General features: G+C 36.3%; 1 protein-coding gene across 6 annotated transcripts in view; it reads right to left on the reverse strand.

The window, feature by feature from the left end:
- Positions 1-15,153, reverse strand: part of LOC112045501 (multiple C2 and transmembrane domain-containing protein) — an 86,458-nt gene that overhangs the window by 34,267 nt on the left and 37,038 nt on the right. For 3 of the 6 annotated variants that reach the window (XM_024081723.2, XM_052884740.1, XM_024081732.2), the window contains exons 2-4: positions 7,628-7,933; positions 5,618-5,715; positions 3,390-3,501 (exon numbers count right to left, since the gene is read on the reverse strand). In XM_024081723.2, coding sequence (XP_023937491.1) covers positions 3,390-3,501; positions 5,618-5,715; positions 7,628-7,745 — 328 coding nt within the window. In that variant the 5' untranslated portion in view covers positions 7,746-7,933. The remainder of the gene's footprint in view (positions 1-3,389; positions 3,502-5,617; positions 5,716-7,627; positions 7,934-15,153) is intronic. The other 3 variants (XM_052884730.1, XM_052884729.1, XM_052884734.1) reach the window with 1 other exon arrangement.

Genomic DNA, 15,153 nt, shown 5'->3' on the forward strand with positions numbered 1-15,153 from the left:
AACAAAATATAAAAGTGCGAAATATATAAGAAAAAAAGTTTTCATACTTTATACGTAAAATATAAAATATATATAGTTTTGTACAAAAAAATATGAAGGTTTTCGTGTTCAGTGTATTTGTGTGTACTTAATATTACAGCAGTGCTTTGCTTTTATGGTAGCGACAGACTGACTTCGCGCATACTACTTGGCGTTTTATATTTTAAGTGTGTTTCCAATCCTAAGCCATTTTGATAGTGCGTTGCGTATAATCAGTATCTCGTTACTATAACTATTAAATTTAAATTATTATTTTACAGTCACTGTCATGGATTAACTTATCTGTGTTATTACCTGTATATCACTCCTTTATAGCCCTTGAACATAAAAATAGCGGGACAGACACTATGCTATTCCAGAGTCTAGACTGTAATCTATATACATCTATAGCAGATTTCATTTATCACTTTCGCTGCGGTACTGATTTTTCTGTACTTTCCTCTGGTGTGGTACGAGGTCGATCGACCTCGTAACTCTTGAACACGCTACACGTACAAGGTCAATTGACCTCGTAACGCAGCGAACGTGTTAGATCAGACAAAACAAACATCCATAGTAGTTTTAAAATACATGTTTCTGCGCATTTGTTTTATTTATTTTTTCCCTGTGAAGTCTCCAAAGATTTATAGCTGAGAACAACCGCAAGGAAAGTGGATTTCTAATCAACAAACCGCATTGAAATCGGTCTATCCGATTGAGAGCTACGATGCTATAGCCAGTCACACAGATATCGACTTCAAACTCACGACACCCTTATTTTTGCGTCAGAAGTTCAAAATGATGATGAATGAAATAGACTAAATCATTCTCAAGTTAAGAAGACCACGTACCCTAGTGTTGATTGAATAACAATCATCCGACCGTCAAAACTTAACTGTTTTGTTACACAGTATGCTAGCCACAAACGGTCAATTATTCTCACGTTGCTGAAAAGCAAACGGCAGTACCCACGCGGCATACTATACAAGTCATGTACGCAGTGACCAACACACGATCAATTATAGTCGTGGGTGTTACGTGCTAAGAAACGTGAGAATAATTTACCGTTTGTGGCTAGCAGTAGGTAACTGATTTGTACTAATACCACATGAACCTTAGTACATATTATATTCTGTGCTTACGCGGGCGAAGCTTTCAGTGTTTGTGACACAACCAAAAATATTTGCTCTACTATAAGTGCTCCGTCTTGTATAGTTACTCAGTCTTCTCTCCACCAAAGTTTGTGAAAAATATTGTCTTTGTCTGATAATTATATCCACAGAGAATAAGACATAAATAAAATTCTACCACAGATAGTCGAAATGAGATCCAGGCAATGACTAATTTTGTCCCCCAAAATTTCCTATCTCCCATTCCGCGTCACCACCATTCCACCTCTTTTTTTTTGTATGCCAAATGCAAAGGTATTATTTTATTACATTGTATAAAACAGTCAATTTATTCAAATTAAATACTCGGCCATTCTGTCGGACGTGTCAATATTGTTTTTATTATGAATTCCTTTTTGTATAACAAACAACAATATAATATTTCGTATGGCGTCTGTTTCCGGATCGGTAGACTTGCACAAGGTTTCCAACGGGTGTAGGGAGAATTCCTTCTGCATATAGGTTTCTAATGAGTGAAGACCTTTCCTTAAGCCATAATCATTATCAAGTCATATTAAGCTCACGGTTAAGCATAAGTCTCCTTTAAGAATGAGAGGGATTAGGCTAATAGTCCATCACACTGGCTCAACGCGGATTGGCAGACTTCACACACGTAGAGAATTAAGTAAATTCTCAGGTATGCAGGTTTTCTCACGCAGTTTTCCTTCCCCGTTTGAGAAACGTGATATTTAATTCCTAAAATGCACACAACTGAAAAGTTGGAGGTGCATGCCCCAGACGGGATTCGGTTCTAAGGCAGAGGCTATCACGAACCTATGCTTAAACAAGGTACATACTACGAAAAAAACAAGTAACAACTACATAAATTCGGATATGATGTCATAGCTGCTTATCAACATGGGAATTAGATCAAACGGTTCGAGCCATTTATAATAATTAGGCCCTTAATTATGTTATCATATTAAAAAAATGTCCTCAATTTAATATTCCGTGATGTTAAATAATTACGTGAATACAGCTAATTAGTCCGGTAATTAGTTTTTGGATCCAAATTTTTATTTTGATATTATTTTAATGTCAAAAATATACAATGTAGTGGACTTTTTGGCTGGTGGGAGGCTTCGGCCGTGGCTAGTTACCACCCTACCGACAAAGACGTACCGCCAAGCGATTTAGCGTTCCGGTACGATGTCGTGTAGAAACCAAAAAGGGGTTAGGATTTTCATCCTCCTCCTAACAAGTTAGCCCGCTTCCATCTTAGATTGCATCATCACTTACCATCAGGTGAGATCGTAGTCAAGGGCTAACTTGTAAATAATAATAATAAAAAAAAACTACTGCCAGCAGATAGAAGATAACTTATATAACTCGCGGATAAAGCAGCTTTCATTGGTAAGAGTAATTTTAAAGTCGTAGAAGTTTCGGTGCTCGCTACAAACAAATAAACAAAAAAATATTCTTCTTCATAATATTAGTTTCATTCTCATTCTTCTCAAAGCACGCTCGAATCAAATTCTGATTTAGAAGTTTTAGAAAAAGTTATTAATATTTTGTTAGCTTTTATGTTATAGCAGTGATCGGTGCTAGTGTGGCATAGCCTACTTGGTGGTGAGTGGTAGTAATTGTGGTGTGTTGTGTTTAGTGTAGGTTGGTCACATACGACACGTTACTTTTATACCAGCCCAGCGAATGCACCGCGATTTTAACCGCGTCGTTGCGTTTGAACACGGGGATGAAATATAGCCTAGATTTACACGCTAATAATTTTAACCGTGGGTTAAACCACCTTCACACAGGAAGTAAAACTATAAGAAATTGTAATGTTGTCATCAATTGTAAATTACAATATTGTATGATTTTTTAAAAGAGCAACTGTTGAGTTTCTTGCCGGTTTCTTCTCAGCAGAACCTGCCTTCCGAACCGGTGGTAGAATCTTTACAAATAGTCACTGACTACGTGGTCTGACGTGTCAAAAGTGCTTGTAAACTGAGGCTACTTGAAATAAATGATTTTTGATTTTGATTTTGAAAGAATGGTCGAAATCCACCAGTCGAGACCAATCTGGAAGTATACTATTTCAAACAAAAACAGAATTTTGGTTAAGAAATGACGAAGTTACGCGGTAACAAACATTAAAAAAAATTGAAAACCGCCTCCTTTTTTTTAAGTCGGTAAAAAGTTCCCCTAAAAGTAACGTAACGTGTGAGACCAACTGTGACTTGAAATGTGTGAAAGACTTACCGTTCTTGTCCATGGCGATGAGACTCTGACCTCTTTTCAAATGTATGCGGAGTTGGAAAAAAGAAAATTGCCTTAAATGCTGCTCCCTCAACTTCTGACCTTCGTCGGGCTCCTAAAAAACAAGAACGTTTTAAATTTCTTTAAAATTCTAAATTTCCCTGAGGAAAGCTTTAGAGAATTTACACTGTGAGTATTTTTACGAGTAAGGCTCTTTGAGTTTTTGTCTTTCAACTTTTGAGTTGAAATGTCGATGCATATCATTCTTTACAAAAAATGCAACTTTTATAAATAGCCATTGATTGTGATTGACATATTTATATTTATTTGTATTCTAAAAGTACCTAGTTGTTGGTGGAACAATCACTACTCCAGCTTGGTGTTCAGCGTTAGCAACCCATATTCGGCTCACTGTTGAGCACGAGTTTCCTCTCAGAATGAGAGGGATTGGGCCAATAGTCCACCACGCTGGCCCAATACAAATTGGCAGGCTTCACACACCTAGAGAATTAAGAAAATTCTCAGGTAAGCCGGTTTCCTTACGATGTTTTCCTTCACCGTTTGAGACACGTGATATTTAATTTCTTAAAATGTACATAACTGAAAAGTTGGAGATGGAGGCTCTGAATCGAAAGCAGAGGTCATATCCACTGGGCTTTCACGGCTTACTGCTTGGTGCTAAGTGAAATAAAAAACGCCTATAACAAAACACTACTGCGTAGGGCAAGCCACGGATACTTCGTAGCACCCGTAATAAATACTCGTAAAAGTAATACATAATGTAGGTCTAGTTATAAGCCTCATGTAACTGTAGTTTCACTTGCAATTCTCTTTGGATTGGATCAGAGGTTTTGCTATTATAATAGGTATTGCTAATGGTATTTCCACAAATAGCAGTAGTAGTAGTAATAAAATAGTAATAGTAGTAGTAATAAATGATATATGACTGGCATGTGAAATCTTTGTTTTGTTTTTTGGCACCGCCTTCAAAGCCTTTGTAAAAATTATTTTTATCAATTTTTAGTAAGACCATAAACGCCATAAAATGGGCAATTCCTATTGGAGTTATTTTGATTTTAACATAAAATTATTGAACCGATTATCGTAAAAAATAAATAGAACCAATCTGGAAGTTCACTCTTTCAAACAAAAAAAAAACTATCAAAATTGGTTAATAAATGACGAAGTTATGAGGTAACAAACATTAAAAAAACATACGCATCGAATTGAGAACCTCCCCCTTTTTTTAAGTCGGTTAAAAAGGCAAAAATAAGCACTGGAACAGCGAGCTCCACTAATACTAACTAAACTTACACGTAACTTTGTAGTTAGTTACTTTGTATACCCACTACGTAACCGTATAACACATATTGCAGGTCTGTTAGCTATTAAGCTTCTTACTTCGACGACAAAGTTCTTGTTCCCAAAATGTACTCGTAACAGTGTGTGAACCAATTTCTAGAAGTGAGAAGTTTGTAACGAGTTTGCTATTTATGTATTTAGAATTCAGACGAAGTGCCGGGCGTAGAGCATACATTCTTTGATTGGATTATGTAGTTTTTTAGTATTAGGTATCATTCGCACGAGGGTTTTTTTTAACGGACGTTAAAAAGCGTTCAAATATAGTATGAAGTTAAATGAAGGTCTATTTCCAACGCCCAAAATTTAAAATGCAACTCTGCTCGAAAAATAACGTCATGTTTTAAAAACACAGTCGTGCGAACATAATACCTGCATGGATTTGTTGTGAAGCGAATTGGCAGAATTCACACACGAAGAGAATTAAGAAAATTCTCAGGTATGCAGGTTTCCTCACGATGTTTTCCCTTCACCGTTTGAGACACGTGATATTTGTTTTCTAAAAATGCAATAACTGAAAAGTTGGAGGTGCTAGCCCCGGACCGAATTCGAACCTACGCCCTCCGGAATCGGAGGCAGAGGTCATATCCACTGGGCTATTGGACTCTTCATATCCGCTGGCGTACCTACCGCCGTAGCCGTAAAATTAGTAAAATTCAAACTCACTTAATCGTGTTCTTCCTGAGAAAAAAAATCATATAAAAAACTGCCATAGAGATTTTCAGGAGTTGCCGCCGCAAATCGCTATTGCCCGCTTATCCCTCCCCCCCCAACTAATTTTAATATAGGACTCTGTCCAAGGCGAGTTTCGCCACTGACTGGGAGGTTGAATATTTCATAAAAATGTTAAAACGTAGTAGTACGAGTATTACCAGTTGCAGTAGGTCGTTCGGCGGACGGGAGAGGTGGGCAGGAGTCCCAGAAGTGGAAGGCACGGGCTCGATTGATGTTTGCCGCGTCACTGATGAGTCTGGGAACAAATGACAAAACTTAAAGCAGGTCCACACCACAGACGTGCGCTGTGAATACGTGATACGCACTATACAGTTATACATACAAATTGCGTCAAAACAAAAATTTCTTTCTGCAATACAAGTACGTATACATAAACGGAGTAACATTTCGCAGGGCAAGCAAGGAATACCTCTTAAAAAGTGCCAATTGATGGCACTTCTGTCATCGCAGATACACTATTATTTTTACAAAATTGGTCTATTGTTAGCATACTTTTAATATCATCATTATCATTATCAATTCATATTCGGCTCACTGCAAAGTTTGAGTCTCCTCTCAGAATGAGAGGAGTTTGGCCAATAGTCCACCACGTTGGCGCTATCCAATGGGGATGATGACTAGGTTTGAATATATTGATTTTTATGATACATTCGGGTAAATAAAGTCAATGTTAAATAATTTATACATAAAAAGCAAAGATCGACTAGATATTTGCAAAATAAATGAGATTATAAAATTTCAAAATATTTTTAAAAATGTTTTATCGTAATTAGATGAAAATTTATACAGTTTTAGCTTCCTTACATTAAATGTGACATTTTTTAATAAATGAACTATAAACATAAACGCACAAATAACAAAGATATTAGTAATTTTGTTTGACCGCCCATACAAATCTAAGGATCACTACATTACGTACGACGTCATTAGTTTGTGCCATTTTGTATGGGGTGTTTTTCAGGGATCCGCGGCAGCGCCGCAAATATAACCCTTTGAATCCCTATAGCTCCGAAAAATAATGTTCGCACCATACCATGTTCCTTTTACAAAATTGCTTTACTATTGGCATACTCTTAATTTATATACAATTTAAAAAATCTGTCATCATCCCTATTACCTACACCGGCAACTATGTCATTCAGACAAGACATTACACAAAGTCTGTACAGACACGCTGCTAAAACTTGTCTGAGCCGTATCTAGTCAAGTCTCTAAGAAATAATTCAATAGATTTCAGCATTTAATTAAATCGCAAGAAGCTATGACTTATTCAGTTCAGCTAAAGTGGAACTAATGGAACTTCTTGAGGCGACATTAGAATTTCAATTAGTTCCCGCAACGATGTTTTGCTCTTCCCTGATATACGAATATTTCGATATTCCTTGGGCTAAGGATTAAAATAATTATTCACTATACGGCTTAGACTTTGTTTAGTGATATTCATTATTATTTATCATCATCATCTTGATTAGCCGATGGACGTCCAATGCTGGACATATGGACTTTCAACACAATGGTCTCAAGCCGCCAGTATTTAGTGGCTCCCTACAACCCGCTTGAAGATTCGTTATTAATAGTCGGATGAAATTATAAAAATAGCGAACCAAGTGGTGTGGGTCCATTTCTTGTAAGCCGTCATCCAAACTTCGGTTAGTCCGATACAAATATGCCGCGTAAAAATTGTTTCACAAATCTTTCTTTATCTATTCTACAAAAATTGGCAATTTAAAAGCTGATTATAGATATAAGAAGATTATAGAAGTAGAAGTAGTCCTACATCTCAGAGTTTATTAATATAACCCCTGAGTTCTTGTAATTTGACATGAAGCTTTTATTTTTTAGCACACATATACATTAACTATTATATAATCTATCTTTATGCACGCCATTGACGGTCAATTATTCTCACGTTTCTGCATCACCCACGACTATAACTGATCGTGTATTGGTTGCTGCGTGCATGACGGCTCGACTTATGAAACGTCATCGCTGCCGTTTGCGCTGCAGAAACGTGAAAATCATTGACCGTCAATGGCTGACTTAATGTCGTACCTTTAAACTTTACGAAATACAAAAGTAGAGATGAAAAACTAAAGATGAAACTCTATATTTCTATCCTTATCACACCTACTATGTTATAATCTTACCGTCTCGCTTGCGGAAGAGGCGCATTGTCCGCCACTTCCTCACAGCCGTCTTAAGTTTCTTCATCAGCAAACAGTTGACAAGAGCACTCACTATCCTGTGGCGCCATATTGTGCACATCTAATCACCCACAACAGTCTTCACTTCACCCACACTAGTCTTCACTTCACCCATAATAGTCTACATGTCACTTACACTAGTCTTCACGTCATGGGTGATCTTTAGACAGTCTCCACTTCATCGCAATATATTTCAAATAAATAGACGTGTTTATCAAAAAAGTAGATTAAAAAACTAAAACCTAAGTACTGAAAAATGTCTTAAAAGTATAAAAGCGAAATTTCCTTTTAAACTGCCAATGTAGAAACGAGGGGGTTTATACAATTCTAGCCGGAGCTTTTTTTAACTTTTTAGTTCTATATATGTTGAATGTGCAAGTGGAGGACGGTGCAAGGACATAAGAAGAGAGGAAGGTCAAAGAAGAGATGGTTGGATTGTGTTAAAGAGGACATGTGTGTAAAAGGAGTGGATGATGAGTTGACGAGTAATAGAGACGAATGGAAAAGATTGATATATTTTTCCGACTCCACTTAAGTGGGATAAGGGTAATGAGATGATGATGATGTTATGCAGTCGGGTTTTTTTATTCCTTTAATTATTTTATTTACATAATATACGCATACATATTAGACGTGTCTGTCAGTGGCGTCGTAGCTTCCAAGTCAATGCATTGATTATAAACTCAGAGGCACAATTATCCGCCCACTTTAATATGACGCGAGTATATTAAAGTGGGCGAATAAAGCCTCTGAGTATATTATGGTACGGGTTTTGTTTGATACCTGACGTTATTGAGATGAATTTTAGCTATACTTATATGAGTCCAAAGACCAATAAGCCTTAAATAAGATATTGGCGTTTATTTATTATGATAGAAATTATTTTTTTCTATAATAGTAATTATTCTGGTTATTCTAAACAAATCTATCTATCTATACTATAATAAAAGAGTAGAAATCGAGTGTCTGTACTTTGACCAAATTTAACTAAAATCAAGTTAGGGCGATTAGAAATGAGCAATAGAATACAAAAAAATGTTTTTTTAATTTTCTTGTCTGTCTGTCTGCCTGTCCTTCTGTCTGTATGTTCGCGCTATTCTCTGGTTCTACTGACCGGATTTTGATGCGGTTTTTACAAATAGATTAAGCAAAGTCCAAGGCAACATTCACACATACAAGATACGCGCGAAAAACATAATCCTTCTTGCAGTCGGTTAATAACCATATTATAGAGCAAACAGCAACGAGACCACAAAGTAAAATAATAACACCGTTTTGCAACCCCGTGGGGGGTCGTAAACCGTTTGCTGCATAAAAAATTCACATTTCACTTCAGTTAGCTAACGAAGTTTTAGGGGTAGCTATAACAGGAGAAAGTTCCTCACAAAGATAATAAAATTTTGCCGAATAAAAGAAATTTCAACTGTTGAGATTTGTTACTTTAATAAATAAGTAGACTTTCGGTCGAAAGATGTAAGTTTATGATTTATTTTTATAAGGAGTTCTAAAAAAGAAAATTTTGCTGTTTTTTTGATTATTATTTTACACAAAAAAATATCTGTTCTTGTCGGATGGATTTAGATGGTTATCAGGCAGAAAATTTATTGTTATAATCTTAATCAACGTGTGCGAAGTTAAATAAAAAATATATAGATTGAATATATAGAATCTTTATGACAATACTACAGATTTTTGGCTAACTATACCACGTCTGTATATTACTATTCGATGTCCGAGTATCGAATAAACATTCAACAGTTTTCGGGTTTTCCAAACAAGATAATATGCTTCGAAATATATATTTATATATTTTTTTTGTAAAATATACAAATATCAGGCTTTAGGAATTTCAAAAACAAGAAAAAAATAAGGGATCTTGTTTTTATCCACAAATAAGAACCTTATTCAGAGGGCCTAGTGGCAGTTTTGTACTGTTACTGTCAACGTAAACGCGACTTTCTAAAGAATTGAAACATCTAGTGGCACTACTGCACAACTGTTTCAATTGTTTCAATTCCATATAAATTTGCGTTTACGTCAACGTGATAGTATCAGTATGAAAATATTGAAAACTCTCACTAGGCACACGGGTAGACTTTCGTTCTTGGCGACCGCGACGTGCGATCACTTTTGTTTAGTGCTCAGGATCCAGTCGCGTCGTCGTCAAGATCGGAATGCTACCTTTACACATACATTCTTACTAGTCTAATAGTCTTTCTTAATAGTCTAGTATTCTTTGTAATTACCTTACTCCAACGCACACTAATCGGAATAGTGACATAATCTCACCTTGAGAGAAACTAACGAACCAAGGCAATATGGTGACGCTCTCTTTTCGAGTTGATATTAAGCTAGCAGGCTTATTTTCCCCACAAAGTCCCTAGTAGCAGCCCTAATCGACGTGAAGGAAGGTTACATAATCGCCGGCAATGTTTACTCTAGTAAACAGAAGGGGTAAAACGTTTCTATTTGTATCGAATGTTTACTATCCAGATAGTGTTTTCAGTAGTACTATATTGACTTCAGAGACGTAAAATCTATTAGCTTCTTGTTTGGTAAAGTTATGTTTCATCTTTAAACCTCTTAGAGTTATAACGTACTAGCTAACCCGTCCCGTGGTTTCACTTTTTTTTTTTTCGTAGGGGGAAAATCCTCATTGTACACCCATGTTGGGGACGTTTGGTGTTCCTGCCATAAAGCCTACCAACGTCGCGAGTCTTATTTTACTTCCCATTGTCTCTTTCATCCTTCTCCTTGATCTTCATTATACAGGAAGAAAATTTTTTTAGTGCGGATATTTTTATATTTTGTACATAAACAAAATTTAATGATCACGTATTTTTTCTTTTTTTTTTTAACTCAAAAATAACAAAATTATCGTTAGCTAAAGTTATTTACTTTTGAACAGAATTTTAGGGTCACCCTATTGTGCGTTTATTTTATTTTCGTTTGATACCTAAAGAACGTCACCAGATCACTTTTAAGCTGAATATATCTTGTTTAGTAATAATATGTACATTATTTTGTTATTTTAGAGACATAAATTAAAAAAAAAATTACATAAAATGTATCGAACTGTTTGTAGATTTATATTCTATTAATGATACAGAACCACGAAAAAAAATATCCGCACTAAAGACCGAATCACCCTGTATTGTCCAGATAATTCCTAACTATATTCCATTTCTCACTGCATTCCAGCATTATATTTATTACATTATCTGCTGTCATCTCTTGTCCAAGGTCCTTCGTTACTTCCTCTCTTTCAGCTCGGAACCGAGGGCAGGAAAAAATTGTATGTTCTGCATCATCATTGGGGTCAATGCAACCCGTGGTTTCACCTGCATATGTCCCATTCCCGTAAGAAAACCAACTAAACGTAAACTTTGTGGTGTTGTAGGGGGTAATCTCTGAATCTACTGAACCGATTTTGAAATACTTTTACCACTAGAAAGCCACGTTAATGTAATAGGCTAAATTTTATCTTCGTATTCTCACGGGAACAGGAAAACGGGTGAAACCGCGGGGCGTCAGCTAGTCTGATAAAAGAATAAGCTCTTGTACCTACTAATGTTCCACGTAAGTAAGGACATAGCTTTGGTAGAATCTACTTTACTAATATTGCGTACTTATTATTCAAGTGGTTGTCTTAGCAGCCATCGTAATCACGTCGACAGATGTGTGGGTGTGTGCCGACACTCGTCTAGACATAGACAATAAAGGGTTCTCACGCTTTGCCATATTTTATGCCATTTTATTTTCGTATTCTGATCTATATAATGTCTGTTATACATCGCGTGCCTTATTTGGTTGTAGCTACGCGAGGTTCTTATTAACTTTATCCTTGGTAAAAAGCCAATCCCTTTTTAATATTCATTGAAAAAACCGATTTCAGTTTCCTTGATTTCAAATTTTTCAATGTTTACGTAATATGTGAGCTAATAAGTTTATTCAAATACATCCTTACTTTTTCATGATCAAATACGCTTTTTCGTTAACGCAAATATTGTAGCGAGTGTATTTATATCAGACTCCTAATACTCTCTGTTAGCCTGGTACTTAGTTTGACACTTGTGCGTTTGACTGGCACGGCAATTCTCTTTCTACATACGCTTCGAAAAGTAACAAAATGTATCGACGAGAAACGAGAAAGAGAATCGACGTGTTACTTGGCTAAGGGGGCAGGGGCCTTGGATCAAACTCAGGTCACGTGATCAGGACAGATCTTGATCACGTGACCTGTCGATAGCAAATGTCATTCCCATACATCATTCTAGAATTCGAAGTGTTAGCGATCGTAGAAAGAGAATTGACGTTCCACTTGGTTAGGGGGGCTGGGCAGTTCACTCCTGTGGCGCTAACATACGACCAACGAGATAATCTCGTGAAGAGAAATTTGAGAAAAACAAAAGAGATGGGACTGGAGTATTTTGACTACGTTACGCACCACTGGCCGCACTATAGATCTTAGTTCTGAAAAACTCGACTTCTTTTATTACGCTAGTGTAAAAGGTTATAATATAGGTATAGTACATAGTTGTCCTGAAAATTGGACTTGTTTTGTAAAATAGGTCAAACTTTATTCCGTGTCAATATTGCTGACATATAGACAGCCGTCGACCGCGGGGGTGGTGCGATAATAAATGACAGAAGGGCGGCAGTGTAGGGGCGGATATTGAAATACCCAATCTATATTTCGCGTTTCGACCACTTTTAAACTCTCGTGCGAATACGAGTTTTTTTGACGGACGTTAAAAAAGCGTTCAAAACCTATATTTTCACACGACAGCGTTTTTAAAACACAGCGCTTTTTTTCGAGCAGTGTTGTATTTTCAACTTTGGGCGTTGGAAATAGACCTTCATTTGACGTCATACTATATTTTTGGCTGGTGGGAGGCTTTCGGCAGTGACTACTTACCACCCTACCGATAAAGACGTACCACCAAGCGATTTAGCGTTCCGGTACGATGTCGTGTAGAAACCGAAAGACGTGTGGATTTTCATCCTTCTCCTAATTAGTTAGCCCGCTTCCATCTTAGATTGCATCATCACTTATCATCAGGTGAGATTATAGTCAAGGGCTAAATTGTAAAGAATAAATAAAAAACCGCTTTATTAACGTCCGTTAAAAAACTCCCGTGCTAATTAGAGGGCTTACTGTCTCGTTAGTAAATTCTCAAGTGGTATTTGCAGCTAATAAGTTCCTAGCTTTGAGCTCTGGGTCAAACTATCTTTTTAAACACTCTATCATTAACATTAATATCTGATAGTGATTAATCTTAAGTACCTATGGTCCATAGACTCGATGTTAACTTTCAATCGCTCGGCTCACGGAATTATATTAAAACTTGTCAAATAGTTGCGCCCCGGTTAGCATTGGGAACAACTTTTGTGCGCCATTATTCATCACTTTATCATAATTAACAACCCGTATTCTGCTCACTGCTCGCATAATGAGAAGGGTTAGGCCTTAGTTCACCACGATGACCCAATGCGGATTAGCACAGAATTAAGAAAATTCTGAGGTATGCAGGTTTCCTCACGATGTTTTTCCTTCACGGTTTAAGACACGTGGTATTTAATTTCTTAAAATTCACATAACTGAAAATTGCAAGGTGCATGCCCCGGACCGGATTCGTACCTACGCCCTCCGAATCGGCGGCAGAGGTCATATCCACTGGGATATCACATATCTTATCCACTGGGCTTTCACGTATCTGCGCTGTTATTATGAAACGTAAATGTACCGGATTATATAATAAAGAACCTGCTCGAAGTAGCAATATTACCATGCATAACATATGGCTACCAAACATGGACATTAGGAGGAGGATGAACTTTCTATCTGCCAGAGGAAAATGAAATGGAGCATATTTATGTAAAACTAGTAGACGCCACGCAGTTTCACCCGCGTGGTTCCCGTTCCCGTAGGAATACGGAGATAAAATATAGCCTATAGCCTTTCTCGATAAATGAGCTATCTAACTCTGAAAGAATTTTTCAAATCGGACCAGTAGTTCCTGAGATTAGCGCTTTCAATCAAACAACAAACTCTTCAGCTTTATAATATTAGTATAGATTAAAAAATCGAGAGTAAACAAAAAATATATAAGGGAAAGAAAACTGGTGGATATAATCAAAATAATTCGATATTTAAAATGGAATGTGTAGATTGGAGAATGAAATGAAGGGAGGGGTGAAAAAAGAAAAAGTAGATGTCAGAAAAGGAGAACTGAAATCTGAATTATAATGAAATAAGTCTGAAATAGAAAAATATGTAAAGAAGTGGGGGAGGTCTACGTCATAGAGACCTTGTAACTACATAGTAAAATTATTTCTTTTTTTCATTAATGTTAAAATATAAGACAAAATTCATGTAGGGACTCATGTTTTAAACACGTACAGACATCATTGTGATGAATATATCATTATCATCGTACACCGAGGTACACTATTCCCCTGCTGAGCTTTAAATATTTTTTAATCCTAAATTATAATTAGCAAGAACAACTTTTACTAGAATTGAGCAATAAAACTGAAACTGCTTTACTTTTTTATTGCACACCTTATTTCTTCTTAGTTAACTTTTTATTACTTTTCTTTATAAAGGACGGAAAACGCTCGAAGTGAATTGGTATAATCTTACTTTGCTGTGAGATTGCACACTTCGCAGGCGTTGATAGCTTTCGAGAATATAACCGAAGTCACAATAAAATGAATTTAATTTCGCTAGTATTTAAATTCAAAGTTCTTTGTAAATCTTCAATCAACACTCCTAGTGGAAATGGTGTTCAGTAAAGGGTCAGAAAGAAACAATTTAAGACTTTAATAAGAGAAAAATATGTTGTTTCTAGAATTCCGTACCTCAAAAGGAGAAAAACAGCTCACTTATTTAATTTATTATGAAACACGGCTAAAACTCAAGTGATACAACGTTGGAGTACGTCCGTCTAGTTTAGAACCCATCGGAGCCCTTAGTCATGAGCTGGTTCTTGCAACACGGCACGATCCAAACTCACTCACTCACTTTTTGTCCGTCTACCTGTCATGGCTCTTTATTTCAGGAATCCGTGGGGATGTTTTAGTGTAGAAGCACACTATAATACTTGTGTATAAAATGTTGATTATTTACGGCTTCAATTTAATTTCAATCTAGTCTCAATTGCTATTAATGGTAATTCCAAAATTTACTTGAGAGCTACGCCGTAGCACCATCGTAGACACTAAGTAAAAGCGTAGGCCAAAGTTGAGCCACATTCACTAAGAAACTAGGTATATATGCAGTATTTGAAACAGATGCTTACAAGAAGTTGTCAATATTTTTGAGTCCACATTATAAGCATTTTAGATTAAATATGTCCCCTATTCTTTTAAATACGAGTTAAAAATCATAAATCGTACTACTCGTATTTTTATAATAATTACAATAAAAGTAATAAGTATAATACGATTTTTTATGCAAATTTTTA

Source organism: Bicyclus anynana, chromosome 2, assembly GCF_947172395.1.
Source record: "Bicyclus anynana chromosome 2, ilBicAnyn1.1, whole genome shotgun sequence".
Lineage (NCBI taxonomy): Eukaryota > Metazoa > Arthropoda > Insecta > Lepidoptera > Nymphalidae > Bicyclus > Bicyclus anynana.